This window comes from Rhincodon typus, chromosome 7 (assembly GCF_021869965.1).
Source record: "Rhincodon typus isolate 14 chromosome 7, sRhiTyp1.1, whole genome shotgun sequence".
NCBI lineage: Eukaryota > Metazoa > Chordata > Chondrichthyes > Orectolobiformes > Rhincodontidae > Rhincodon > Rhincodon typus.
In genome coordinates this window covers 61295452-61323211 of record NC_063338.1, presented here as the reverse complement: position 1 = coordinate 61323211, position 27760 = coordinate 61295452, and the positions used below count along the sequence as shown (strand labels likewise).

Below are 27760 nucleotides of genomic sequence, written 5' to 3'. Positions count from 1 at the left end.
TGCTGACCCTGCTTGGTTAGATTATGATTTTCCAAATGTGCTGCTTTTACTTCCTTAATAACTGATTTCAAAATTTTACTGACAATAGATGTTAGGCTAACTGGCCGATGGTTACCTGCTTTTTGGCTCCCTTCCTTTTTTGATTAAATCATGAAATGTTCACTGCAGAACTATCGTATTTACAGAACTTGATGTAACATGTTGTATCAAATTCCACTAATCTGAGGTCTCCCATATATTCCCTTGTTTCAAACGTTTATCGATATTTCTATTAAAATGTGCAAATGCCTTGTTTCAACAACTTCCTGTGGCAAAGCACTGTGTCACATCGGCAGTTTTCTAATCCTACAATACTTCTCCAGAGTCCAAGGATTTTTGGAAAATTACAACCAATGCATCCATTATCTCTGCAGTTACTTCTTTTGGGATCCCACAATGCGAGCCATCAGGGACCGGGGGCTTATCTGCCTTTAGCCCCATTAGTTTATCTAATACTACTCTAGTGATGCTACTTAATTTCTTCCCTGTAGTCTTCAGTATTAATGGAATGTTTGATGCATCTGCCATCATAAAGACTCTTGCAAAATATCTGTTTAACTCCTGTACCATTTCATTGATCCCTATAGCTATCTTACCAGATTCATTTTCTAAGATCTGGGATGAATTTCCTGAAGAGGATTTTGTGGAAACAGATTCGATTTGAATTTTCAAAAGCCAATTGGCTTTGAAGAGAACTAATTTTCAGAGTTCGGTGGGGAGATGGGAGTGGGAGGGGATGTTGGTATTTAGGGTTAATTTGCATGTTCCGTTAACAAGAAAACAATAGGGAAATAGGATGAAAGTGTCCTTCTGTGCTGTACTCTATGTCATTGTCATTGACTTAATAAGGGTTAATTGTTTTGCTGTTTGATGAACATCATTGTTTACATAGTTCCCATTACTCTGTAAGCCAAACTATTCTAATTCTTTTTCCCATGTTAACCAACTTTTGAATGAAATGTTCACTGCAGAACTATTGCATTTACAGAAGTTGATGCAACATATTGTATCAAATTCCACGAATCTGAGGTCTCCCAAATATTCCCTTGTTTCAAACGTTTATCGATATTTCTATTAAAATGTGCAAATGCCTTGTTTCAACAACTTCCTGTGGCAAAGCACTGCAAGCTGTAATAACTCTGTGTGAAGAAATTTCTTGAAACATGTTTGTAAGGTCATTAAAGGTAAATTTAAGATGATGGTCCATCATCACAAATTCCTAAGTCTTTCTCTCGTGACATTATTCAAGCTTTTATGAAATTTTTAAAATCTCTGTTCAGTTTCTTATCCTTCTCTACTAATAACAAAAACAGAAATTGCTGGAGAAACTCAACAGGTCTGGTAGCATCTGTGGGAAGAAACCAGAGTTAATGTTCAAGAGTCACCAGACATGAAATGTTAACTCTGCTTTCTCCCCACAGACTAGACCTGCTGAGTTTCTCCAGCAATTTCCATTTATGTTTCAGATCTCCAGCATCTGCAGTATTTTTTGTTTTATTTTAGGATTTTAATAATCTGTACTTCACTTATTTTCTTTCCTAATTTCATTGCAAAATTTCATGACACAAGAACCTGTGTACAATGTTACTTTATTTCAGAGCTCATAAATACTAACTTCTATCTGCCTAACATAAATCAATCCAAGAGCCCAAGAAAGATTGCAATCATTTTATGATATTTATTTGGAACTTGTCTTCATTTCCATGCATTGATATTACTGGACCATGTGCGCAACATTAGAATGTAAATATTTTCAATAATCTGTCAGTTTTTGTTATACGTCAAGGTAAAGGAGGAAATCTACAATGTTATGGATAATTAAACTTCTGCTGGTGATGCATACATTAAGGCAATTTTTTTTAGTGAGTGAATTTGGCCATTTTTAACTTGCTGCGACTGGTATGAGCACGGCCACTGTCGCCTGAAAATTATTTATATTGGAGGTCTGACCTTTGCCATCTTGTGATGCGGAAATTTTAACTGACTGCTTGAAACCTCATTTTGTGATTAAGTTAATTTATAGTTAAACCATGCAGCTAATGCTGATAAAATATGGTAGGTTTCTTGTCCATAAAATGCAACCAGTCTCAGTGCATCATTACACAATGAGAATTGGAATGGAAAAATATACTGGATCGCCTTCACTTCTGCATACGATGTAAGTTCCCTATGGCCAAACACGTGGGCCAGAACTCCTGCATGAAACGGGCACAATTATTTACATTCCATTTAGATAATCTGAAGTGAGGTAATAATGTCTTTTATTCTATTTTTTGGCAGAACATTGGGAACGCATCTCCAATTGTGGAAACTTACTGCTGAGAATTACGAGGCTATTCCTATATCGTCTTGTATTGGAACTTTTTTTCAAAACCTTCTAAGTAGCTGTTTGGCATTGCATGGAAGCTTCTTTTTTGTAACAGCAGCCGTGAAGACAAAGTTGTGTCCCACCCAGTTTTTGATACATGCACCAAATTTGAAGAGATGGTCTTTTTTGGCACTCATCCAACACATGTAAATTAGTTGGGAAAACAATTGGCTTCAGCAAATTCTTGCCAGGTATGTGTGGAAAGAATACAGCTTAAGTTGTGTGAAAGCAAGAAAAGAGGATAAAAACTGACCTCAGTTACTCAAATTTTGCTCAACTGATTACAGAATTCCCCTCTCTCTGGCTGATGTATTGGAATCACATTCTGTAATTCCTTCAAATCTCCCATGAAGACCACAGATCAATAGCTTTTAATGGATAACTTTGGAATACAAATACCTATTTCTAAGTTTTTGGTGCTGAGGTATTAAATACCAGTGATAAACTCTTAATGCCTTAGGATGTGAATATAGGAGGTATGGTTAGTAAGTTTGCAGATGACACCAAAATTGGTGGTGTAGTGGACAGTGAAGAAATTTTTTCCCGGAGTATGACGGGACCTTGATCAGATGGGTTGAGGATTAGCACATGGAATTTAATTTAGATTTAATATGAGGTGCATTTTGGTAAGGCAAATCAGGGCAGAACTTATAATGGCAGAGCACTGAGGAGTGAGAGACCTAAGGGTGCAAATGCATTGTTCCTTAATAGTAAAGCTGCAGGTAGACAGGGTGGTAAAGAAAGCATTTTGCACACTTGCCTTCATTGAGTATAGGAGTGGGGATGTCATGCTGCAGTTGTACAGGACATTGATTAGGCTATTTTTGGAAAACTGCATTCAATTCAGGTCTCCGTGCTTTCAGAAAGATGTTGTGAAACTTGAAAAGGTTCAGATAAGATTTAAAGGATGATGCTGAGATTGGAGCGTTTGAACTATAGGGAGAGGCTGAATAGGCTGGGGCTTTTTTCTGGGCACTTCACAGGCTGAGGAATGACTTTAGAGGGGTTTATAAAATCATGAGGGGCATGGATAGCGTGAATAGCCAAGATCTTTTTTCCAGCGTACGGGAATCTGAAACTAGAGGGCAGAGGTTTAAGGTGAGGTGGAAATGATTTAAAAGGAACTTGAGGGGTAACTCTATAACGCGGAGGGTGATGCGTGTATGGAATGAGCTGCCTGGGGGAGCGGTGGAGTCTGGTACAATTACAACATTTAAAAGGCATTTGGATGGGTACAGGAGTAGAAAGTGTTTAGAGGGATGTGGGCCAAATGCTGGAAAATGGGACGAGATCAGTTTAGGATATTTGGACGGCATAGACAATTTGGACCGAAGGTCTGTTTCAGTGCTGTATAACTCTATGACTCTATGCCAATCATTGCTTATGAGTCTGTTCTTTGTCATAGGCATTGACTAATAATAACAAAGTTTGATTTTTCACAACTGGAAGAGATGTGAATATATCCATATATGGATATAATGATCCTCACCTTTGGAAATGGATAATTTACACAATGAATTCATGAGAAAAGCAACAAATAATGAAAAATAAGTCTGAAGTAACTGTTAAAAGTGTCAAATAAGACAGATGAGATCAAACTAATGAGTTGAATAAATTGAACATTGATATGGGCAGAAAAATTAACAATTTGAGAAAGATAGACGTAAACAGAGACAGTCTGTCTGTGTGCATATATGCAGCTGCACATCATTTCCAGAAACCTGGCTCTGTGTTCATTAAAAGCTGTAAGATCCTCTCTAATTTATTAAAAAATGCATTCTAAACTTACAAATATAACTTTCTAACACTAGTTGGAGGTGAGATTGATGAGATTTTTCAAATCCTCTGAACTAAAAGGATTTTCCATGCAGTTTGATTGCAGACAGAAGTGCAAGTTAATTACTCTACATGCAAAGAGATAATTCCCCCACATTAAAATGATAATTTTTAGAATCATTAATCTGTCCAAAAGACAGGGGAATTAGATTAAATGTTCACATTGACTGTCAAAAGGTCAATGCTGTTGATGCTTGGAAGGGTCTCCAACCAACATATGAACTAATTGTACAGATATCAGCTAGTGATAACTGTCCTTGTGTGCGAATGTGTGCATAAACTCAAGAAAGAAAAATTCAAAGGGGATAACTTACCCTTTGTGGTAAACTAAAAAAGTTAAAGATAGTATCAAGCTTAAATAAAAGCATATAATTGTGCAAAGTTGAGTGCCGGGTCAGGAAATTGGACAGTATATAAAAAACAGCAAAGAAAAGCTGAAAAAGTAATAAGGAGAAAGAAAGATGGAGCATAAGAGAAACCTAGCTGGAAATATAAAACAAATAGTAAAAGTTTCTACAGATATTTAAAACAAAGAGATAAGAAAATGAGCCTTGCTCCTATAGAAAGTGAATCTAATGAATTAATGATAGAAAATACAAAGATGGCAGTTAAAATAAACAGGTATTACAGATCTTTACTATACAGGTAAAATCTCAGAGATAGCTATAAACCAGAAATGGAAGTGAGAGAGGAACGTGATGACATTAAAATCACTATGGGAATGGTACTGAGCAAACTGCTGGAGAGCTCAGGTGGACTTCATCCTAAGATCTTAAGAGAAGAGGCAACTGAGATTGTTGATGAGATGGTTTTAATTTCCTTCAATTCCCTGGATTCAGGGAAAGTTCTATTAGATTGGAAAACAAAACAAATGTAACTCCTTGATTCAAAAAGGAAGATAGAAAACAGGAAACTACAGACCAATTAGATAACGTACATCATTGTAGAAATGTTAGAAGCTATTATTAAAGATATTATAGCAGGGTACTAGAAAAAAAATCAGGCAGAGTCAACATGGTTTTGTAAAAAGGAAATCAAGCTTAACCAATTTATTGGAATTCCTTAAAGAAGTAACATTTGTTATTGATAAAGGGAAAATGATGGAAGTACTGGAGTTGGATTTCTAGAAGGCATTTGAGACAGTGCCACATTAATGGTTCTTGCAGAAAATAGAAGCTTACGGTGTAGAGGGTAACATTTGGCATGGATAGAAGAGTGGCCAGCTGACAGCAAACAGAAAGTAAGTATAAATAGGTAATTTTCTGTTTGGCAAGATGTGACAAGTGGTGTGCCAGAGAGACCAGGGCAAGGGCTTCAATATTTTACAACTTGGATCAAAGGACTGAAGTAATGGTTGCTACATTTACTGATGACATAAAGATAGGTAGGAACGTAAGTGTGAAAAATCACATTAGGAGGCTACATCAGTTAAAGGAGTTGGCAAAGATCCGGCAAATGGAATATAATGTGGAAAAATATGAAATTGTCCATTTCAGAAAGAGTAATAAAGAAGCATATTATTTAAATGGTGAGACAGTACAGCGCTCTGATGCAGAGGGTTTCCTAGTGCATGAATCACGAAAGGTTACTCTATTGGTATAGCAAGAAATTGGGTAGGTAAACAGAATGTTATTACTTATTGCAAAGGGAATTGAACACAAAAAGTTTTGATTCAGTTATGCAGGACCATGGTGAGAGCACATTTGGAGTACAAGTGTACAGCATTGATTGTATTTAAGGGAGCATTTAAATGTTTGCAAGTAGTTCAGAGAAAATGAAATGATACCAGACCAATACCTGGAATTGTCTTATGAAAAATGGTTGCATAGGCTAGGCTTGAATCTATTGGAGTTTGGAAGACTGAGAGCTGAATTGATTCAAATATCTAAGATTGTGAACAGTCCTAAGAGGGTGAATCCAGAAGGGATGTGTCCTCTTGATTTTTTGGAGAATCTAGTACTCGGAATCACTGTTTAAAAATCAGGAGTTGCTCATTTAAAACAGAGATGCAAAGGATTTTTTTTCCTCACAGGAGGTCATGAGTCTTTGGAACTCTTTTCCTTAAAATGTAGCAGGAGCAGAATCTTTAAATTTGTTTAAGGTGGAAGTCAATAGATTCTTGATAAGTACAGTTTGAAAGATCTTCAGGAGTAGATGGGATTCTGGAATAATCAGGTCACCTGTGATCTTAATGAATGCTTGAGTGGGCTCTAGGTGCGGAGGAGCCTATTCCTGCTCCTGATCCATGTGTTCGTATGCAATACTGCAGATATATATGAAAGTCCCAATGAGTTCATAACAACTGGAGGTACTGTCCCCAGATAAGCACCCAATATAACTAAATCGTTTAGGAGCAGAAATTGCACTAAACTATTTTCCATCTGTAGTCACATACAAAAGAAAGGCAAAGTGAGCCATCATTATAAGTACCTTCGAGTGCATTGTGCATTACACAGATAAATTGGATGTACATTATTGAAATTCCAATGCATTATACAACAGCAACTGATTCAACTTTATAAAAAAGAATCATTAATTGACAATATCACTAACAAAGTAGAGCTGAAAATCAGACCTCAATATCTGCCATATGAAGTATTAGGATAAAGGGTTGCACTGAAAGTGCAATGTTATAAGAACAAGTCACAAGTTAAGCTGCAGGTATACTCAGAATAGTTTGCAGTGAGTACAGAATGGGACCCAGTGAAGATTTTCAACTTGTGCCTAAAGCAGGCATGGCATGATGCATTTGTAACAAAATGTGGCCATCATTTCTGTGGTTGATTTAGAATTGGTGAATAGAATGCTGTAACTGCTAAAAGGGAATTTAGATCCTAAGATTATCCATTTGGTACCTGTCTACACACCTAAAAGAAGTTTTGACTGAGACAATGTGGATTTGATTGAGAGTAGTGATAGCCAAATACTGCAGGCAAAACAGGTACCCAGGATGACTTTCCTTATCTAGATACACATTTCTTTAAGATAAAACAGCCATTTAAATTAAAAATCTCCCAACTCGTGAAGGCAGAAGATTTATTTTCTGGGGAATTTGGAACATGCCGCCTTACAAAATGTTTGACCCCTTATTTTGTGTATCTTTCACCACTCAAATGCTATGCTTACTATAATTCTATTTTTCAAGCCAAAACTGCTTTTTTCTGGATGCATTAGAATTACTACAAATATAAAAATAAAAGTATTTGTATGAATGCCAGTCTGACTTGACAGGCTGATTTTAATTATGAAAATTGAGGCAATCTGCTGAAAAAAGTACATACGAGAAATTACCCCGAAGTTTGATGCCAGGTTGTGTCTTGGAGACAAGACAAGACATATTTTTGATAAGGGTAACTAGTGGATCTCCCATAGGATTGCTTATGATAAATAAGAGATATATTCCCTTCCTTAAAGTCTCTGTTGTTTTAATATGCTGCAGTTATCTTCCGCCCCTCCCATTTAACTCTGTCATTCTCTAACTTACTATATCTTCTTCTTTCTTGGGATGGAAAAAAAATAAGTTCTAGGGTGGGTGATGGATCTTGTGTTGTAAGCTGATAGGGTACCAGTGTCTTTTAATTTTAACTTCATGGCTGAATATTGGAGATCAAACCTATAGAATTGATTGAATTTTCTAGAGGAATGGATGGCATTAATTGAAGCAGAAAGGGGATGTAATCAGCAACTGGTTGCAAAACAGAGAGTAAAATGTATGTTTGTTATTTTCATTTATTTACAGGGTTGTGGGTGACACTTTATTACCCAATTATTATCCATTCCTAATTGCCCAGAGGGCAGTTAAGAGTCAACCACATTGCTGTGGGTCTGGAGTCATGTGTAGGCTGGGCCAGGTAAGGATGACAGATTCCTTAGTGAACCAGATGACTTTTTGCCCAACAATTGGTGGTGGTTTTATGGTCATCATTAGATTCTTAGTTCCAGTTTACTTCCACCATCTGCCATGACGGGATTCAAACCCATGTCCCCAGAGCATAACCTGAGTCTCTGGATTAATAGTCTAGCAATAATACAACTATGCCATTGTCTCCCCATAAAAAAAGCAAGTTGCAGTGAGAAACAAGTTGTTTCAGGTTGGAAGACAGAAGGAAAGTCAGAGAAAGTGAGCAAAAAGGCAGTTCAAAATAGGTGATTGAGTGGAAGAAGTGTTGATAGCCTTCAGTCCTACTGTTAGCCTGCTGCATTTTCAATAGGCTGGCATTCCACCTGGTGTATGGATATGTCCCTGAGCTAAATAGACTCAGCTATTTGGCAATTTCAGATGAGCTTTCTGCAGATTTTGTTTTGTTTTGCAATGTGGTAAAAGTGGAAGAATTTAAATAAAATTGTCTTCCAAAAATAACAATCAAATCAGCCATGATTTTACTGAATGATATAACAGACTAGTTGGGCCCAATGGCCTAATTCTAGTTCTTACATGTTAAGATTAACCTGAAAATGTTAACTTTCTTCTCTCCACATGAGCCGCCTGGCCTACTGCCTATTTCCAGAATTTTCTTGTTTCGAATCGAACATGACAGGACAGCTTAACAAAATAGTTAATAAAGCATATCAGTACCTAAGCTTTACAGACAGAGTTAATGAGGACAAAAACCAGGCAATTATGTGAGACCTTTATGAAACAGTAGTTTACCCTCAGCTGGATAATTGTTAAATTTTGGGCACTAGGCTTTTAGAAGGTGTTGAAGATGCATAAGAGACATATTCAAATGGTCCCAGGAATGTGTCATTCCAGTTACGTGGATGAATTTGAGAAGCTGAGGATATGCTCCTCACAAGAGGAGACTTGATAAAAGTGTTGAAAATCATGAGAGGATTATAAACCTAAACTGTTTCCAGAGGTTTATAAAATCATGAGGCGCATAGATAAGGTCTTTTCCCTCGGGCAGGGGAGTCTAAAACTAGAGGACATATATTTAAAATGAGAGGGGAAAATGTTAAAAGGGCAACTTTTTCTGGAGGAAAACTTGTAACGGAGTTCCCAGGAGATTGGTATTGAGACCCTTGCTTTTTCTGATATATATTAATGATCCACATCTTGGTGTGGAGGGGACAATTTCAAAGTTTGCAGATGACAAGAAACTTGGAAGAATTGTAAATGATGAAGAGAACAGTGTGGAATTTCAAAAGAACATTGACAGGTTGGTGAAGTGGGTTGATGAATGGCATATAAGGCTCAATGCAGGGAAATGTGAGGGATTCACTTTGGTTGGAAGAATATTAAAAACGGGGTACAATCCTACAGGCAGTGCAGGAGCAGTTGGTGGCAAGACAGGTGGAGGGAGCAGTTAATAAACCATACAAGGTTTTGGCTTAATGATAGTGGTATGGAGTAATGATAATGGCAAGAGAATGATGTTGAATTTGTATAAGACACTTGTTAGACCTTAGCTGGAGTATTGTGTACAGTTGTGGGCACACATTATGGGAAAGATGTGAATTCATTAGAGAGTGCAAGGTGATTTACAAGAATGAGAAAAAATCAGCTATGTGGATAGATTGAAGAGATTGTCACTGTTTTCCATGGGGAGGAGAAGACTGAAAGGAGGTTTTGATAGAGGTTTTCAAAATCATGAGCATTTGTTCAAAAAACACACAATTTGTAGTCACAGTCAGTCCGTATGGCATCACATAAATTCCTGCTTTCAGAATAAAACCCGCCTGATTCCAGGTTAAAACTCTGAGACAGATTCTGAACAAGGCCTCACACCTACAATTCTGTGCCTGACCTGAGGTCCCCTTTTGTATATCCTCATCACTCTGTCTGATTGTAATGACAGCACGGCACTGACATTGACTTTATAAACACATTACACACCGTCTGACACTCTCGGTCACCTGCAGAGACATATCATCTGAGCCTCCACTCACACCAGTTGTATGATTTTTTTGATCTCTCTGCCCTTAATCTCTCCGTCTATAAACTCTGTCTCTTTGTGCCCTGCTCTCTCACTGCACCTGACAAAGGGCCTGCACTCCAAAAGCTTGTGTGATTCCAAATAAACCTGTTGGACTATAACCTGGTGTTGTGTGACTTCTGACTTTGTCCACCCCAGTCCGACATCGGCACCTCAACATCATGAGCAGGCTAGATAGAGTAGATAGGAAGAAACCTTTCCCAAGCATAAAAGCAACAAGAACAAGAAGGCATAAATTTAAAGTGATGTACAAAAGAAGCAAGGGTGATCTGAGAAACAAACATTTTCACACAGCAAGCAGTTGGGGTATGGAATGTACTGCCTGGAAGTGTGACAGAGGCAGGTTCAATTGATGACCAAGAAGGCATTGGATGATTATGCAGTAGAAATACTGTGCAAGGGTATGAGGAAAAAGCAGGAGACTGGCATTTGATAATAATGCTCATTTGAGGAGCCTTTGCAGACATGATGGGCCAAATGGCTTCCTTCTGTGCTGTATTACTTCTGTGATTCTGTGAATTAAAGCCTTCAAAAGGAAATTGAACCAATACAGAAACTAAAAGAGTAATAAGCTATTGAACAGGACTAACTGGCGGAAGAGCTGGAACAATGTAGATAGGCTAAATGGGCTCCTTTTGTGCTATAGTATTCAACTATTCCAAAATTTTCCATATAATTTTTGAGATGAATGGCTACTAGTAATCCTGGTGACTTGAATAGATCTCAAATTTAAGATGAAACAGAAAACCATGCATATTTAATTGTGAACAACAAGTCTAAATTTAAAAGTATATTCAGATCTCATGTGAGTCATTTTCCTCAGATTTTGTTTATTCATTCCATATCTGCCTTCACTGCTGTGTTTGTTATGTTTTGCAGGTTTCTCAAAAATATGCTGTATTACTGCTGGCAAAATCTCTTAGCTTTGTGCCTGAGTATATCTGGTAAACAGACAACAAATGCTTTTAATAAACAAATACTAAGAATTATCTGGGATCATTTAAACTTGACCCTATTTCAAAGGTAATTCTGGAAAAGACAGAAGAGTTGTTTACTAGTGGGGTTTACGTTCACAATCTTTGGCTTCAATTTCACAACATCATTAATTCCATGTCAATGACAGCATTCAACTCCTAGTACTCCACTCAAAAAGAAATGCAGTGCCAGATAGCCAGTCCTATTGCTATGCCTTAGGTCAGAAACAGAATGAACTAATTAGAATAGGCTATTATACTGAACTGGTAGAAATTCTAACCACAAAAAAAAACAATTTGTGTAGCTCAACTCAGCTAGACCTGTAGGACCTTCATCAATGCTCGATTTGAGCTGGTAATAATTCCTGAAACACGGTACGCTTACAATATTCATGAAGACTTGTCAAAACAATGTCTAATCTTGACAAATAAGCCAAATAAAACCATTCCATCATCAAAATTCCACTTAACTATATGTTAAACAGTAGTATATACCAATCGCACATCAGTTAAAGATCTACACATTGTTGAACAATACTATGTTAAAATTCTTGATTTTCCTCCATACTATTTATACTTGCAACAGTTTTGGTTTGGATGACGTTAAAATGCCAAACACTCTGCATCAGCCAAGCACAAACAACAAGAGTATATTTATTTACAAATAGAAAAAAGAAATTCAAAAGTTCAGCACATAAATGCAAACAAAATGGAGTGGTTATTTAAAAAAAACATTTTATTTTAAAAACCCTGGCTTTGTTTTCTTGGTATCTTTCTGTTATCATTATAGTATTGCTAAATGCTAAAAGTTAAATAACACTTCCATCTAACCAGGTACCATAATTTCAAAAGAACTAAAGTCGTATTTTAGTGCCTTGGCATTTCACTTTGATGATGAAGGCACAGAGTGAATGTGAGCATGGGATGGAATCTCATTGCTTTTGTTGCTCCCTTTCAAGTCAGATTTGCATTCTTTATAATTCCACATACCTCCAAAGATGATTAAGTCTTCTGTACAGTGTATCATTTGTGAATAATAATTCAGTCTTTAACAAATTAGAAGCGTGTACCTTTACCCAAGGATGAATGGATGAATTTAATTGCACAGACCAATATGTGGCAGAAACTGTCTACCACAAGACTCATAAATCCATATACGTGGCAGGAGATGGACTTTCCATTGATATTTCTGATAGTGTTAATCCTTCCATCTTTTTGCATCTTGCATCCACACTACACCAACATTATAGCTTTAGGCCTTAAATTCTTCTTCCGCTTCAGCATACCATTGCTGTCTGTCAGTGGCTAGGCTTCCTCAAGAGCCAAAGGCCAGCTGGACTGTGTCAAGTAAATCTTTAAATCTTGCAACATCTTTATTGTTGATCTTCTTCTTCTGCCATCCACCAATTCTCATTAAACATGTGCTTTAGAAACTGGGAGAATTAATTTTCATGCCATAATGCTGATGTAGTGAGTAGATTCTAGCATTTGATTATAACTGATCTTATCCTACTACTTAATGAAAGGTAAGGTTCAAAGCTATCTTTGATGAAGTAAAAACCATGGCAAACAACTCTCACTGTCTGCAAAAAGTACCTTAACCATACTGATCCATTTTAATATAAGTCCCGCAGAATTTAATAGCTACTTGTAAAAGTGTTATTGAATTATGTGAAAATAATACGGATAATATTATTTGTCCAAGGATAAATTGGATAAATAGTAATTGGAAAAAAAGGCAAATATTTCTACAACATAATCTATTTCCTAGATCAATATTATTTTAGACCAATAGGAAATAGGCAATAGTAGATCTGGTTTTGGGAAATGAATTGTGGAAGTTAGTTATGTAAGAATTGTGAAGGAAAATCTCCGTACCAATGAAGATAACAGATTAAGATTCGATACGGAAATTGTAACAGAGAGAAAATTGGTGAAACAGAGAAATATCCGTCTGGTCAAAGCAAAATCCAAGAAGGTAAAAAGCGAACTGACTCATAAAGAGTGCATTCTATGCACAATTATGTTATTTCCCGTACAAAAAATTTGAATTGTCCCTGTATGTCAACATTTATAGTGGTATATAGATACATAAGCACTTTTTTATGTTAGCATTTGTAAAAGAAAATTAAAGTGGAGTTATTTGTACAACATGAGGAAACTGAGAATATGGAGAAAATAGTTCAGTTGTACGAGGAACATTAATTTAGCTCCCTATGTTGGAGCTGAGTTAAGGCGTTTAGCGATAAAGTTACAGTTCCATATTTATTAGGAATATTGGACGCTTGTCAATGAGGCAAAATGGATTTTGTTTATTCTCACTCGGTAAGGGCCTAAAGGCACAAAGACTGAGAGGATATATTTGTTAAATGTTTTCAGCTTCCATTCGTAATTGCATTCAATGGTGAACCTAAAGTGCTTAGGCGGCAAGATCCACATTGTAAGACTTATTTCCAAATCCTAAGGAACCTGTCGATGATAGAACATTTTAATTTATAGAAAGTGCCATACTCATGGTTTTGATTAGTGTCTTCAATAAGTGAGTTGAGCAATTCATTCGCTGTAATTTCGGTGCTGCGCTCCTCCCTGAACGGCTTCTATGGACTTACCCTGGTTGAAACAGTGACCCCTAGCGTGCGGAAAAACCCTCGGAATCTGATTTCCAACCGAATTCCACATAAACCTCAATCTTACTGGAAAATGGTTAAATAGCTTTTCTAAAGACCCGCTGATGCCTTTAATTCATACTCCAAATGCGTTACTCTTAATAGTTTACGGCATGACATTAATTTAGCAAATATGAAAACAGGATTTTCCTGTTTGTAGGAAAACAGGATGGCAGTCCAAAGAGGAGCGATATTGTATTCGAAACGTTATCTCCGCTTTCTGTCCACGGATGCTGCCAGACCTGCTGAGTTTCTCCAGCACTTTCTGTTTTCCTTTTAGAACTTCAGCATCGGTAGTATTTTTCATTTGAAAAACAAACAGTATTGTCTGGAATTTACTTCGAAATATGTTCCTTTCGATTGAGGTCCACTGGGATGTCACAATATGCTTTGAGCAATTTGGAGTTTGTCAGGAAGCAAATTATCCAGTGCTAATGCCTTAGAGAGCGTAACAGTCTGTAATGAAACTGTCTTCTTTCCCTATCACTAAGACTTAACACACACTTAAACATAGTTTGTCCTTCATATTATTCGGAACTTACAGGATTCCCTACATAATGAGCAAACTGAACGCAGGCGAAGTGTTCCCAACCTCGATCCTCTACTTCGGTAAAAAGCGGTCGTTGAAATAATTTTGTGAACGCAAAAAATAATTGAATGACTAGACGTGCTTTGAACGAACATCTGTTCCTTGTTTTCTTTACCTCTGCAAACGGGCCGATTGACTGTGTGTAAAAGACAATCACGTTTGGCGTCTATTCCATATACAAAGCTCTTTGCGGAATAGGTGACGCGCTGAAAATACTGTATTTGTGAATAAACATCTGGATTTAAATCACAGATATGCGCAAAAACTTTTATCTACTTTAGTGAAATTTTGGATCTGGGTTTGCGATTCAAATCGTAATTTATTGTTCAAAGTGGTTGAAGAAAACAATGAAACAGTGGCTAGAGCTGGAAAAAGCCCAGTGGCTGATATGATTTATGATCCCCACACCAAGTTCTGACAGTGTATAATTTCTTCACTTACCGGAAGCCAGAATCAAGACAGATGTTGGGGTTAAGACACTCCCGCAGCCCATTCTCTTGCAAGTAACCGAACATGAAAACCCCTGAACTATCAGTTGGTGCTTTTTACTTCCATTGTGCGATTTTGGTACAGTATAAGGATCATGGCAAGAGGCAAGGAGCGAGCTGAGTGCTATTCATGTTGGCGGGGGTAGGGAAGGGGAAGAAGAGGGGGTGGATCTTGGACGGGTTTTGCTGTGGGCGGATCTGCATGCCAGCTGGTCTGAACTTGCCTTTAAACTCCAGCCGCAAGGCTCAGTGTGGGGCCGCCTAGAAGGAAGCTGTTGAAACGTCAAAAAAAGCACTGATTTTCCACAGGCAAAACCAAACGGAGCCAGATAAGCGCACTATTTTTGAACTCGAAATGCTCATTTAACTAAGCAGCCGTTTATTACAATGAAACCAAGCCCGCAAGGGACTGCGTCCTTTAGTCCCAAACACTCGTGGAGTTCCATTGAGGTAACCAGCAAAGATTTAACATCTGAACACATTCTTTAAAATAAAACGAGTTTTAGAATCATTCCGCCTCATTATAGTTCAGAGAAGAAAAACAGCAAACTACATGAAAACCAACATCTCTGTGAATAATACACTTCATTTAGTATTTACATTCTCTGTCCATATTTTTATTCGTTTAGTTCTCTTGTACTTAGTGCTATGACAAAAATGTTTAAAACTTCTGTTTATTTGTCGTTAGCTGATTGGAGATAATGCGAAGAGAACTCGGGACTGTTTTTCCTTTAATGGGAAGAAACTTCTGTCTATAACCTCTGTCTGAAAAATTAGAAATCAAATATTGAAAAGAAATATCAAAGAACTTGGACCAACTAATATTTAATCAAAGCTTTAGATCAAAATTGGAAGGTACTTTATATTCTAGAATTTGTGCCAAAAATGGCCACATTTATTCTCTGTTGAGCAGATGTACTCCATTCTAAATAGGCGATTGACGATTGTTCAACGCAATCATGGGCTGAATGATTGTATGTTTAATATTAATTTTATATTTCAATTGTTCATGTGATGCTTAAAATCAAAAATATCGCAAGAAAAGTGGGCCAGATGGGTCATGTATCCTCCTTCCTATCTCCTCAGATGATTGGCTGCTAACACCTCCTCAATTTAGCGGATCACAGATGCTGCCTGTAAATTTCCAGTATTTCTGTTTCCCAGTACGAACAAAATGTATCCATTTCATTGGTACAATGCAGCTTATTGCTGTAATTCTACAGTAAATTAGTTCCAGTTGCTTGCTTTTTTTCATCCTCCTTGATTTTCTTTGTTTCATAGCTTAAAGTACAAAGTGAAGGAGCAAACTTTCAGGCTTCACAAAAACAGAAATTGCTGGAGAAACTCAGCAGATCTGGCAGTATGTGCGGAGAGAAAGCATAGTTAACGTTTCACATGTTGAAACTGAAGAAGGATCACTGGGCTCGTTAACTTTGTTTCCCCACCACAGATGCTACCAGACCTAATGAGTTTCTCCAGCAATGCCTGTTTTTGTTTCAGATCTTCAGCATCGGCAGTTTTTTATTTAAATTTAGTTAAGCTTTGAGCCTTTTCTCTCTGCAATGGCCTTTAAATAAACCTTTAAGAACATTATCTGGTCCCTATTCCCTCCTCCTATCAAATAATGGGGAACAATTAGACTGACTCACGGGAGGTGGGCGTCAGTGTATGCCTTGTCCATTTACAATTGTTTTTGTTTTGAGAATGTGGGATTCATCCATTTTGTTGAACAAAACTTTTCCGGTTCTCTGGGTCATTGTAGAAAATAACTAAGAGTCAACTACATTGCCAAGGGCCTGCAGTCATATGTAGACCAGGCCTGGTCAGCGTGGCTGACTTCCTCTCCTGAGGGACATTAATGAACCAATCGAATTTTTAGTCAATCCAGTACTTCGATTTTGAAACAAAAACAGGAACAGATGAAGAAACTCAACAGGTTTGGTAGCATCAGTGGAGAGAAAAACAGAGTTAACTTTCGAGTCCAGTGGGCCTTGTCAGAACTGAAAATAGCTGGGCAATGGTATTTATGCTGATAACCGATGGAGATGGGGTGGGGTCAGGGGAAGGGAGCTGTGAATCCAATTAATGAACCCAGAGGAAGAGAGGGAAAAGAAGCAAAGGGGTTACTGTTTACAACTGAGAAGGGAGCTGAATGCTGAATGAGCGCTAAGGGGAAAGGTGAGTAGTTGAACATGGATTCCCTGTGCTGGGAGCAGCTTATACAGAACAGGAGCTGGGGATTTGGGAGTTGGTAACCAACACTGGAGAATGTGTTCATGCTCTGAAATTGTTAAAGTTAACGTTGAGTCCTGAGGGCTATGAGATGCTTAGGCAGAAGATAAGGTTTTACAGTCCAGGTTCATTCATTTTATCTAATTAAATTAATTTAAATCCCCCTACAATTCTGATTTAATTTATAAAGAACACTTGTCTACATGTTTCTTTCTTTTATATAGGTATGTAGTAAAGACTGGTGTTCATCAGCCTTTGTAGTTAATTTGGCGAATTTACAGTTAATTACAGACCACAGTTGAAGTATTGTGAGCAGTTTTGGTCCCCTTAAGAAAGATTATTTTTTTCATTGGAGCCAGTTCAGAGAAGGTTCACTGAGATTATCCCGGTATGGAGGGATTGTCTTATGAGCAAAGTTTAAACACTTTGGGACTCCAATAAATGGAATTTAGAAGAATGAGAGGTGATCTCACTGAACACAGAGGACTCTTAAGGGGCTTGACAGGGAAAATGCTGGGGATATTCCGATCACAGGAGAGTCTAGAACCAGAGGGTACAGTCGCAGAATTAAGGGGCACCAATTTAAATCTGAGATGAGGAGGAATTTATTTTCTCAGAGAGAGTGAGTCTTTGTAACTCCTTGCCACAGAGAGCTGTGGGGTAGAGTCCTTGCGAATATTTAAGGCTGAGATCGGTGGGGGTTACAGAGAAAGGGCAAGAAAGTGGAGGAGAGGAATGTGGGATTCAGCCATGAGCATGCTCCAATAACCGAACGGTCTACTTTTGTTACTATTTCTTATGGAATTGTTGCATACATGTTTAGGTGTTGATTAAGATGATGTTTAATCACAAAGCAGAACTATCTTCCTGTGTAATTACAATTGGCTGCTTAAAACGCTTTAAACCTTGTATGGAGCATATTCTTTACTATTTATCAATGGGTTGATAAAAAGGAGGAATTATATTTCCCTGAAGTCCTCCGTCGCCCCACCCCACGGAAATCCACAAGATCTCTTGAAGGCTAATTATTGCCATTACTAAAATTGAATAAAAGTGTTCCTGCTATCATGTTACAACATATCTTAAAATCATTAAATCAATATTGCGCACTAGAGAATCATATTGTACGATGTAGTTATAGTCCGATAGTTTATGTTTTATAGGTCTAAGTTGCTTTATGACAAAACCATCAAGTCTTCATTTAAAAGTAGTTGCTTCCCTACTATCGTTAAATAATTCGCGCAGCTTTTTTTTTGAAAATTAATGATATATAGCAGAATTTTTATAGCTTTAATTGATCTGTGCAACCTTTTACGATCCTTCTTTATAAAGTAAACTAAGAAAATCGATGCCATACAGTGAGTGAATTTACAACGCACCCTCGAACCTGGGACCGGCAGTGCGCAGTTCAGATGTCAGCGAGTCGAAACCGCAGTTTTACATTGGCTGGCTCCGGACTGGCTGAGTCTGTAACAAAGTTGCCCAAGGGAGAGTAATATGCTTGCTTGGATGTGGTCGTGGGCGAAGTCTCTCAACATTTAAAGAAAACATCGAACTTGCAATTTCACGACCTCGTGACTTCTCAAGGGCTTCACATCCAATGGAGAACTTCTAAAATGTGTTAATTGCTCCAGTGTAGGCAAATCCGGTCGGCAATTTGAGCACAGCAAGATCTCACAAACAGATTTGCGAAAAAGACCGGATAACTTGTTTTGTTCATTCACGTATAAACATGTGGAGGTGCCGGTGTTGGACGGGGGTGGACAAGGTCAAAAGTCACACCAGCTTATAGTCCAGCAGGTTGATTTGAAATCATAAGCTTTCGAGGTGCTGCTCCTTCGTTAGGTGGAGCGAAGAGGAGCACACAGGCACAGAATTTCTAGGCAGATAGATCAAAAGATAGTACAAATAGTGTGAGTGGAGTGTCCACAGGCTGAATAATAAGTCTCTTCGGATGATCATAAGTGTCAAACTGACAACATGGACCACAACACCAAACAACAGTCTGAGGTGAGCTTGCAAGATGGATAAAAAACTGGCTCGGTCATTGAAGACAGAGGGTAGCGGTAGCTTTCTTCAGGGATCAGTGTTGGGACCTTTGCTGTTTGTAATATATATATAAATGATGTGGAGGAAAATTTAACTGGTCTGATTAGTAAGTTTGCTAATGACACAAAGGTTGGTGGAATTGAGGCTAGCGATGAGGACCGTCAAAGAATACAGCAGGATATAGATCGGTTGGTGTCTTGGGGAAAGAGACGGCAAATGAAGTTTAATCCAGAAAAATGTGAGGTAATGCATTTCGGAAGATCTAATCCAGATGGAAAATATACAGCAAATGGCAGAACCCTTAAGAGTACTGATAGGCAGAGGGATCTGGGTGTACAGGTACACAGGTCACTGAAAGTGGCAACACAGGTGGAAAAAGTATTCAACAAGGCATATGGCATGCTTGCCTTCATCGGCCGGGGCATTGAATTTAAAAGTTGGCAGGTAATGTTGCAGCTTTATAGAACCTTAGTTAGGCCGCATTTGGAATATTGTGTTCAATTCTGGTCGCCACACTACCAGAAGGATGTGGTGGCTTTGGAGAGGGTACAGAAAAGATTTACCAGGAGTTTCCTGGTATGGAGGGCATTAGCTATGAGGAGAGGTTGGTGAAACTTGGGTTGTTCTCACTGGAACGACAGAGGTTGAGGGGCGACCTGATAGAGGTCCACAAGATTATGAAGGGCGTGGACAGAGTGGTCAGTCAGAAGCTTTTTCTCAGGGTGGAAGAGTCAATTACCAGGGGCCATGGGTTTAAGGTGCGAGGGGCAAGGTTTAAAGGTGATGTATGAGGCAAATTTTTTACACAAAGGGTCTTGGATGCCTGGAACTCGCTGCCAGGGGAGGTAGTGGAAGCAGATACTATAATGACTTTTAAAGGGCATCTTGACAAATATATGAACAGGATGGGAATAGAGGGATACAGTCCCCAGAAGGGTAGGGGGTTTTAGTTGTGATGGGCAGCATGTCGGTGCAGGCTTGGAGGGCCGAAGGCCCTGTTCCTGGACTGTAATTTCCTTTGTTATTTGTTCTAACACTGCCACTGCAACCTCTGCAAGACATGCCAGATCATCGACATGGACACTACTATCATAAGTGGGAATGTTGCCCTCCACCTATGGGGCAGACACTCATATGGTTTGGTCAACATTGTCTACCTCATACGCTGCAGGAAAGGATGCCCCGAGGCATGGTGTATTGGCGAAACCATGCAGACACTACGACAATGGATGACTGGACACCACACAACAATCGTCAGACAGGAATGTTCTCTCTCAGTCCGGGAACACTTCAGCAGTCAAGGACATTAAATTCTGATCTTCAGGTAAGCCTTCTCCAAGGTGGCCTTTGAGATATACAACAATGCAGAATCACCGAACAGAAACTGATAGCCAAATTGCGTACCCATGAAGATGGCCTCAGGCATGATCTTGGAATAATGTCATATTACATGTAACCACACGATACTGTTCCAAATCTGTAAAATCTTCCTTACTGTCCTGTTTTGACATCATCACCTTGATAACTTATTATGATCTCTCTACCTTAATTAGTTTGTATAGTTTTGGATTACTTGTTACTTTGGTTAGACCCTCAGCATGTGATTCTTATACCTACCATGTTATTCCAGCCATTCGGTTTGTTTCCAGCACCAACTTTTTTTTTGGTAATCCAGGAATCCGAATCCCTGCCCCCGCACCAATTCTTTAGCTATGTATTCATCTGTCATATCACTCTGCAGGACCTCATCCCTATTTCTACGTATGTCATTTGTGCCAACATGCACAATGACGTCTGGCTGCTCACCCTCCCCCTTGAGAAGATTCTACAGCCACTCTGAGACATCCCGAACTCTGGCACCTGGGGAGCAACACACCATCCTGGATTCCCGTTGGCGGCCACAGAATCTCCTGTCTGTTTCCCCCTAACTATTGAATCTCCTATCATTAAGGTCCTGTTTAGCAATATCCTTTCCCGCTGTACCCCAGAGCCAGTTGTAGTGCTACCAACATGGTTACTGGTGCTTTCCCCTGATTGGTCATCCCTCCCAACCATATCAAAATGGTATACTTGTTTTTGAAGGGAATGGCCACAAGGGATTCTTGCACTCTCTACCTACTCCCTTTGCTTTTCCTGGTGGTCACCCAGCTACTTTCTGCCTGCACCTTAGGTGTGACCACCTCTCTAAAACTCTTAACTATCATGCGCTGAGCATCTCAGAGATCCTGAGTGCTTCCAGCTCCAGCTCCAGCTCCAAGGAGCTGCAGCTGGGTGCACTTCCCACAGATATAGTCATCATGGACAATGGAGGTCTCCCTGATCTACCACATCCTGCAGGAGGAGCATGCCACTGCCCTAACTGCCATCTCATCTGATTGAGAGGAAAGTTAAAAGGACTTTACCTGAGGTTACATGTACTTATTGCTGAGCTGCTGCTCACTGAACCTATCGTGCCAATGCCTTACTTCTCGCTCTGCTACCAACAAATTAGCACGTCTCTCTCACTCCTTTTTTGTTCAGAGGAGGAGGGAGGGATGGAAACACTTTAACGTTTACAATTTAGGTAGGGAGTGGAAGAATCAATGGTTCATCAGGGACAGTTGACAACCCTAGCATCTCCAGTACCATTAGTTTGAGCTTTGGTATTTTTATCGGATGTAGGGAAAAGGAAATGACATAAAATTCAATTATCCAATGCTACTTTCAAAATATAAATAGGCAAAAAGGAATAAAGTTAAAAAAAGCCTGATTTGACCCATCTTCATTAATAGAATAAAAATACAACAGTTGGATTCTGATTTGAGAGAGTGGCACGAAATAGCCTACTCAGAAACTGAATCGAAGTCAATCCTGAATGTTAACATTCAGAGTGCTAATGAGGAAATCAGCCAATATGGAATGGGTAGTAGTCTATTAGGTGAAAATTCCAACTGGATATAATAATGAGATTTTATGAGCGGAACACAAAGTCCAATGCAAGGCCATTTAAGTATTAGAAAAATGTATGCAAAATTGCTGAAACATTTTATTGTCCAGGATTGTATAAAGACATATTTAAATTTTACCAGATATGTTATACATGTTAGATAGTGGGGAAACCTCAACCTTCAGTCAAATGTTGCACTTAATTCTGATACTAGCTTTTGAAGAACTATTTAGCAGTGTCTTAATAGATTGTGCAGGATCCCTATCTAAAACAATTACAGGTGTCTCAACCACATATCATGAAGGACTGTCTTTGGAGAAAATTATTGCAAAAAATTAATTCAGTTTTTTTTAACAAGATATAGATTACCCAAAGAAATACAACCAAATCAAGGTTCAAAATTTATGTCATCAATATCCAAAGAAATAATGAAAAGTGCACAATAAGAAGGAACATTAGAAAGATGGCATCAAATTTGAAAGACCACAGTTCGAATCTATTATCAGGAATGTACAAATTTATTAGGATAAAGGAATTTCCTTGTCACTGTTTGCCATTAGAGATGTCCTAAATAAGCCCATGGGATTCAGTCCTTTTGAACTTATAGATGCACATGATTTGTCCATAAATTAATTAAAGACAAATTTATAAAACAAAACTGAGAGGTTACACTTCTGACGAATGTGTCACATTTTCAGGGAAAAAAAAAACCAAAGGGTGTGAGTTGAATGAAAAGCATTTGAAAAATACTCAACAAGCAAAGAAAGTTACAGCTGGTAAAAACAGGAAAGCTCAAACTAATGTTACTGGAGACAGGATGCTAGGATTGTAAACTGTCCCTGAAGAACCATTGAAAGCATGGTTTATTATTATTAAATCAAAAATCAATTTAATGATGTAAATTATACAGTGAATACGTCAAATAGGAAGAATATGAATGAGTATGTCATGTTAGAATGTTAGACTGATACTTTGATGGGAAAGATAGGAGATAAATTTAAGTGATGAAATGAATAGATAGTGAAATAAAAATAAAGTAAGGGTGATTTGGAATGAAGTAGAAATTAAAACTTTTGAAGTTGACCCTTCAGTTATAAGTTTGGTTGAGACTGAGGTGTTTAAAAGTTAGATGCAATTATCTTCCAGAAAACTTTCAAGGTGACTTACAGAAGTTATTACAGCCTCTTAAATTGAAGTTTGTTTAAATAAACTAGGAAGTATGTATTTGGCCATGCATAATGTTAATATAAGGGATACAACATCCATAAAGCAATATCCTAACAGACTCAACCCAGAGAAGTTAGCACAACTGAGGAAAGAGATCAAGTTCATGTTGGAAAATGACATTATTGATCCAAGTAATAGTAGCTGAAGCTCACCAATTGTATGGTACCATAATCAAATGGATCACAATGACTATGTCTAAATTATTGTCAAATCAATTCCAGCAATTAAGATTAATTCAGAATATTTCTGAAGAAGGTCACTGGACCCAAAGCATTAACTCTACTTTATCTCCACAGATGCTGCCAGACCTTCTGAGATTTTCCAGCAATTTCTGTTTTGTTTCAGATTTCCAGCATTGGCATTTCTTTCGCTTTTTTGTTAAAGGCGGATTCATATTCAACATCACAGTTGCAGGATTGTGAGGATTGGACAAACAAGGTCCATAGAAACAACTGTTTGTAAAAGGGACATTGACAATTTCTATTGACTAATATGGCTAAACTAATTTAAGATTTTTAACTCCAGATTGACCTTACCAATGCTAAGTCATACCTTTCAGGATGAAAGATACATTAGCATGTGTTGTGTGCAGCAAAAGGATTCTGAAATTCAATTTAGCTTTAATTGCAAGGCTCAGGGTCTGACTTAAAATGTCTGACATTAAAAATGTCAAAACATTTTTGGTATCTGTGTTGCATATTTATTTAGAATAGGGGAGTTTATGCTGTTGTGTCCTCATGGATGATAATACATTGATCTTATGATCTCAGACTTAGCTTATTTGATACAAATTCCTTAATCCAGCAATGTTTATTTAGAAATCATCTTCTCAATGCGTTTTCTTCTCTCTCTCTTTCGCTGTTGGTGTTTTGAATGAGTTACTTTAAAATAAAGAATATAGTGGAACAATTTCTTATAACACTGCATCAAAAACTTACACAGACTATTACAAAGTATTAATGCATGAAATCACAAAGTAGGTAATACTTAATATTCTACAAGTTATATACAAAATAGAAGTGCAAAATAACAAAGTACAAAAGGAGACATAGTGAGATACCCTAATTCAATCAATCAATATATAACATCAGTGATAAAAATCTAACAGAATTATACCATACATTGTTACAAAAGTTAAAACTAAACTAATTTAGCAAAAGTATGATTATTTTTCCAGGTAAAGAACTACAAACTTAAAAACACAGAACACAGCCTTTGGTTTTCTTTCCTCTGCTGCTGATGTTGGGTTTTTGATAACGACTTAGCATTGTGAAAAATTGCAGCCCTTAACAGAGTTTGGCACTGTTATTCTGTTTAAAGCCCCATAATACATTCCTTTGTAAAGTAACACTAAGCAGTCACATTATTGAGGTCCTGCACTGGTTACAGTTTCAACAGTGTAACATTATATTAGGTAAATTGATTAATATACTCGGAAATAAACTGAATTAATCATGAAATATTAATGTCTCTGCGCAGCCAAGCATGGAAAGAACATTTACAACATTTGATCAAATTGACTAATTGGTTACAAAGTGACAATTTGAGAAACCTGGCTAAAGCAAAAACAAGGTCAATATTTGATGTTCTCATTGTAGATCATAGAATCCCTACAGTGTGGAAACAGGTCATTCAGCCCAACAAGTCCACACCACCCCTCTAAAAAACATTCCACCCAGACCCATTCCCCTAATTTCCCATGTCTAACTCACCTAACCTAAACATCCCTGGGAACTAAGCATGGCCAATCCACCTACCCTGCATATTTTTGGACTGTAGGAGGAAACTGGAGCACCCAGAGGAAACCCATGCAGACAAAGGGAGAACATGCAAACTCCACACAGTCGCCCAAGGCTGGAATCAAACCCAGGTCCCTGGTTCTGTGAGGCAGCAGTGCTGACCACCAAGCCACCGTGCAACCCTAAAAACCTGAAGTGAGAATCATACCCCTAGACCAACAAGCCAGCGCACATCGACCTCTGGGTTATGAGCCCAGCATGCTCCCGCTGCACCACTCTGCTCACTCTGTTCTAACATAGGATTTTCAGCCTAAGACAAAACAAGAGGTTTTGTCATGCCTGAATTCTTTTACAAGTTCAGTCTGAATTTCAGTACTTTAGTGGTCCCTTTGACAAGTTTGTTAAAGAAATTTGAATGGACAGAGGAGTGGCAGAGTGCTGTTGATAGCTTGAAATCTGTACTGACTACTGTACAAGATTTAGCAACACCAAATTATGCTAAGGCACTAGACTGTTGAGGCTCACAATTAGGTATTGATACAATGTTGTTATCGGAGAAAAAGATGGATATTGAATGGCCGGTTAGTTATCTTTCTCACAAGTTGAATTCATGCCAGGAGAAATACTCAACTATGGAAAAAAGAGACTGAGTTTACTGTTGACCCTGTTTTGAAGGCTACATATCTAATTACTCTGCAGGGATTGATATTTATGTAGGCCATGATCCACTAACTTTCCAGCAAAATTACATACTAAAAATCTCATACTGTTTTGCTGAAGTTTAATGCCACAACTATAGACTTTGAAAATTATTCATGTAGCAGGAAAGAACAATATCAAAGCAGATGTTTTATCGAGAGCAAATATGGAGGAAACTGAAAGTCCTGATCAAAATGGACCTGACTACAGCTTATATGAGAGTTTGATTTGGAATGTAACCATTGAGCAATTCCGTCAGATTTCCTATTTTGCAAGACAGAAGACCCATGCTATGCAACTTTTAATAGTAAAGCTAAACTGAGAGTTAAAGGTAATTTGTTTGTTTGGGGGCAGCCTTGTTGATGCTTACTCTGATGTCTAGGAGAATGGTTTACCTGCAGCCAGCCACATCTCCGCAGACATTGTTGGGAGACTTTCACGATCTGCAAGGCAAAGACAAAAGAGGGGGAAAGCATCATGGCCAATAGTTAGAAGTGGTGTGTGATGATTGAGACTGACAGTGGAGCTAATGTGAGAGTAGCAATGGCATGCAGCAGAAATACTTTGCATATTTAAAACCACCATTGTAACTATCTGTTCCCTTATCCCCCAAAAATATTTTGAATCAACCTATTAAGACATGTTAATATACACCATGAGGGCAGGTTTGAATCTGGACTTCCCCGTCTAGAGGTCAGGACATTACCATTGTTCAACAAGAATCCTTCCCTTCATCTTCATATGCTTGTCTAGTTTACCGTTAAACATATCAATCCTATTTATTTCAATGACTTCCGGTGGCAGAGAGTTGCACACTTTGATTGATGTTTCTTCTGCATTCCCAATTTAATTTTTTGATTACAATCTTATAATGATAGCCTCTAGTTACACTTTACAGAAAAAAACAATTAAATCCAGCATAATAGGAAATCTCTAGTAAAGCTTTTTTGCCCTTGAGAGTGGGTAGGAAGGCTCTATAATGCTGCCTGGTGTTGGACATTCTAATGGAACCTAAACAATAAAAATACCATATAGCCACTTGGTAACATCATAACATAGTGATATTTTGATAATGGAATTCTTTTAGGAAATATTGGATTTTAAAGCAATTTGAAATTTTATATACACCATACTGAATAATAATGGCAGATTTCCCCTTTCCCTAATTAACATTTGTGACAACGATACATGATAACAAATTCATGGTCTCCATTGCTAGTTTTCAACTGCAGTTTTTTTTATATTAATTGAATTTAAACTGCACCTATTATGCTCTTATTTAAAGTTTATGATTTGGCAATTTCATGTTCCCAGAGCTTTAGCCTGTGTCTCTGGATTACTAGTCTACTAATGCTAACATTATGCCACCATTGCCCCATGATGACATCATTCTACTCCAATGCTTCCCCACTGTTGTTCATCTGTGTATCTTTTGCTTCGTTCCACTCTTTTTTGTCCATTTGTAGCCAGTGAATCATTTGAAATGGCTTATTTTCTATTTCCAACTGTTTTCTCCACTATGAAGTGATGTCTTCTATTCCTCACTTGTGCTTCTGTCATTCAATGTCGTTCAATGGCATAACATTTTCACTGATGCTGACAACATCCATCTCTATTCTACCTCTTACAAGTCATTCACACTTTCTAAAGTGATCAAGCTTCTTATCTAGCATCGGGATGGGATGAGTAGCAAAGCATATTTATGCCGTTGACACTTCAAGCCTGATTATTTGAGTTCACTTCTGGCAGGTCTCCCAATTCTATTCCTTGTAAACTAGAAGTGATCCAAAATTCTGCTGTCTGTCTTTATTTGCATCAAGTCACTTCCAACTATTACAGCAATGTTCAACAACTCATATTCAAGTGAAGTCTTCATTTAAAAAATTGCCATCCTTGTTTTCAGATTCCTCCATGACCTTGTCTCTCCCTATCTATTCAATCTTCTTCAGTCTACAACATCAGAGATATCTGCGCTTATCTAATTCTGCAGTC

The 27760-nt window shown here is 38.0% G+C and overlaps 1 protein-coding gene across 3 annotated transcripts in view; it reads right to left on the bottom strand.

Annotated features, from left to right (window-relative positions):
- tgfbr2l (transforming growth factor beta receptor-like) overlaps positions 1–15030 on the bottom strand; it is a 90560-nt gene extending 75530 nt beyond the window's left edge. For all 3 annotated transcript variants that reach the window (XM_020526790.2, XM_020526791.2, XM_048599511.1), the window contains exon 1: positions 14850–15030. In XM_020526790.2, the coding sequence (XP_020382379.1) occupies positions 14850–14901 (52 nt within the window). In that variant the 5' untranslated portion in view covers positions 14902–15030. The remainder of the gene's footprint in view (positions 1–14849) is intronic.
- Positions 15031–27760: the final 12730 nt, after the last annotated feature.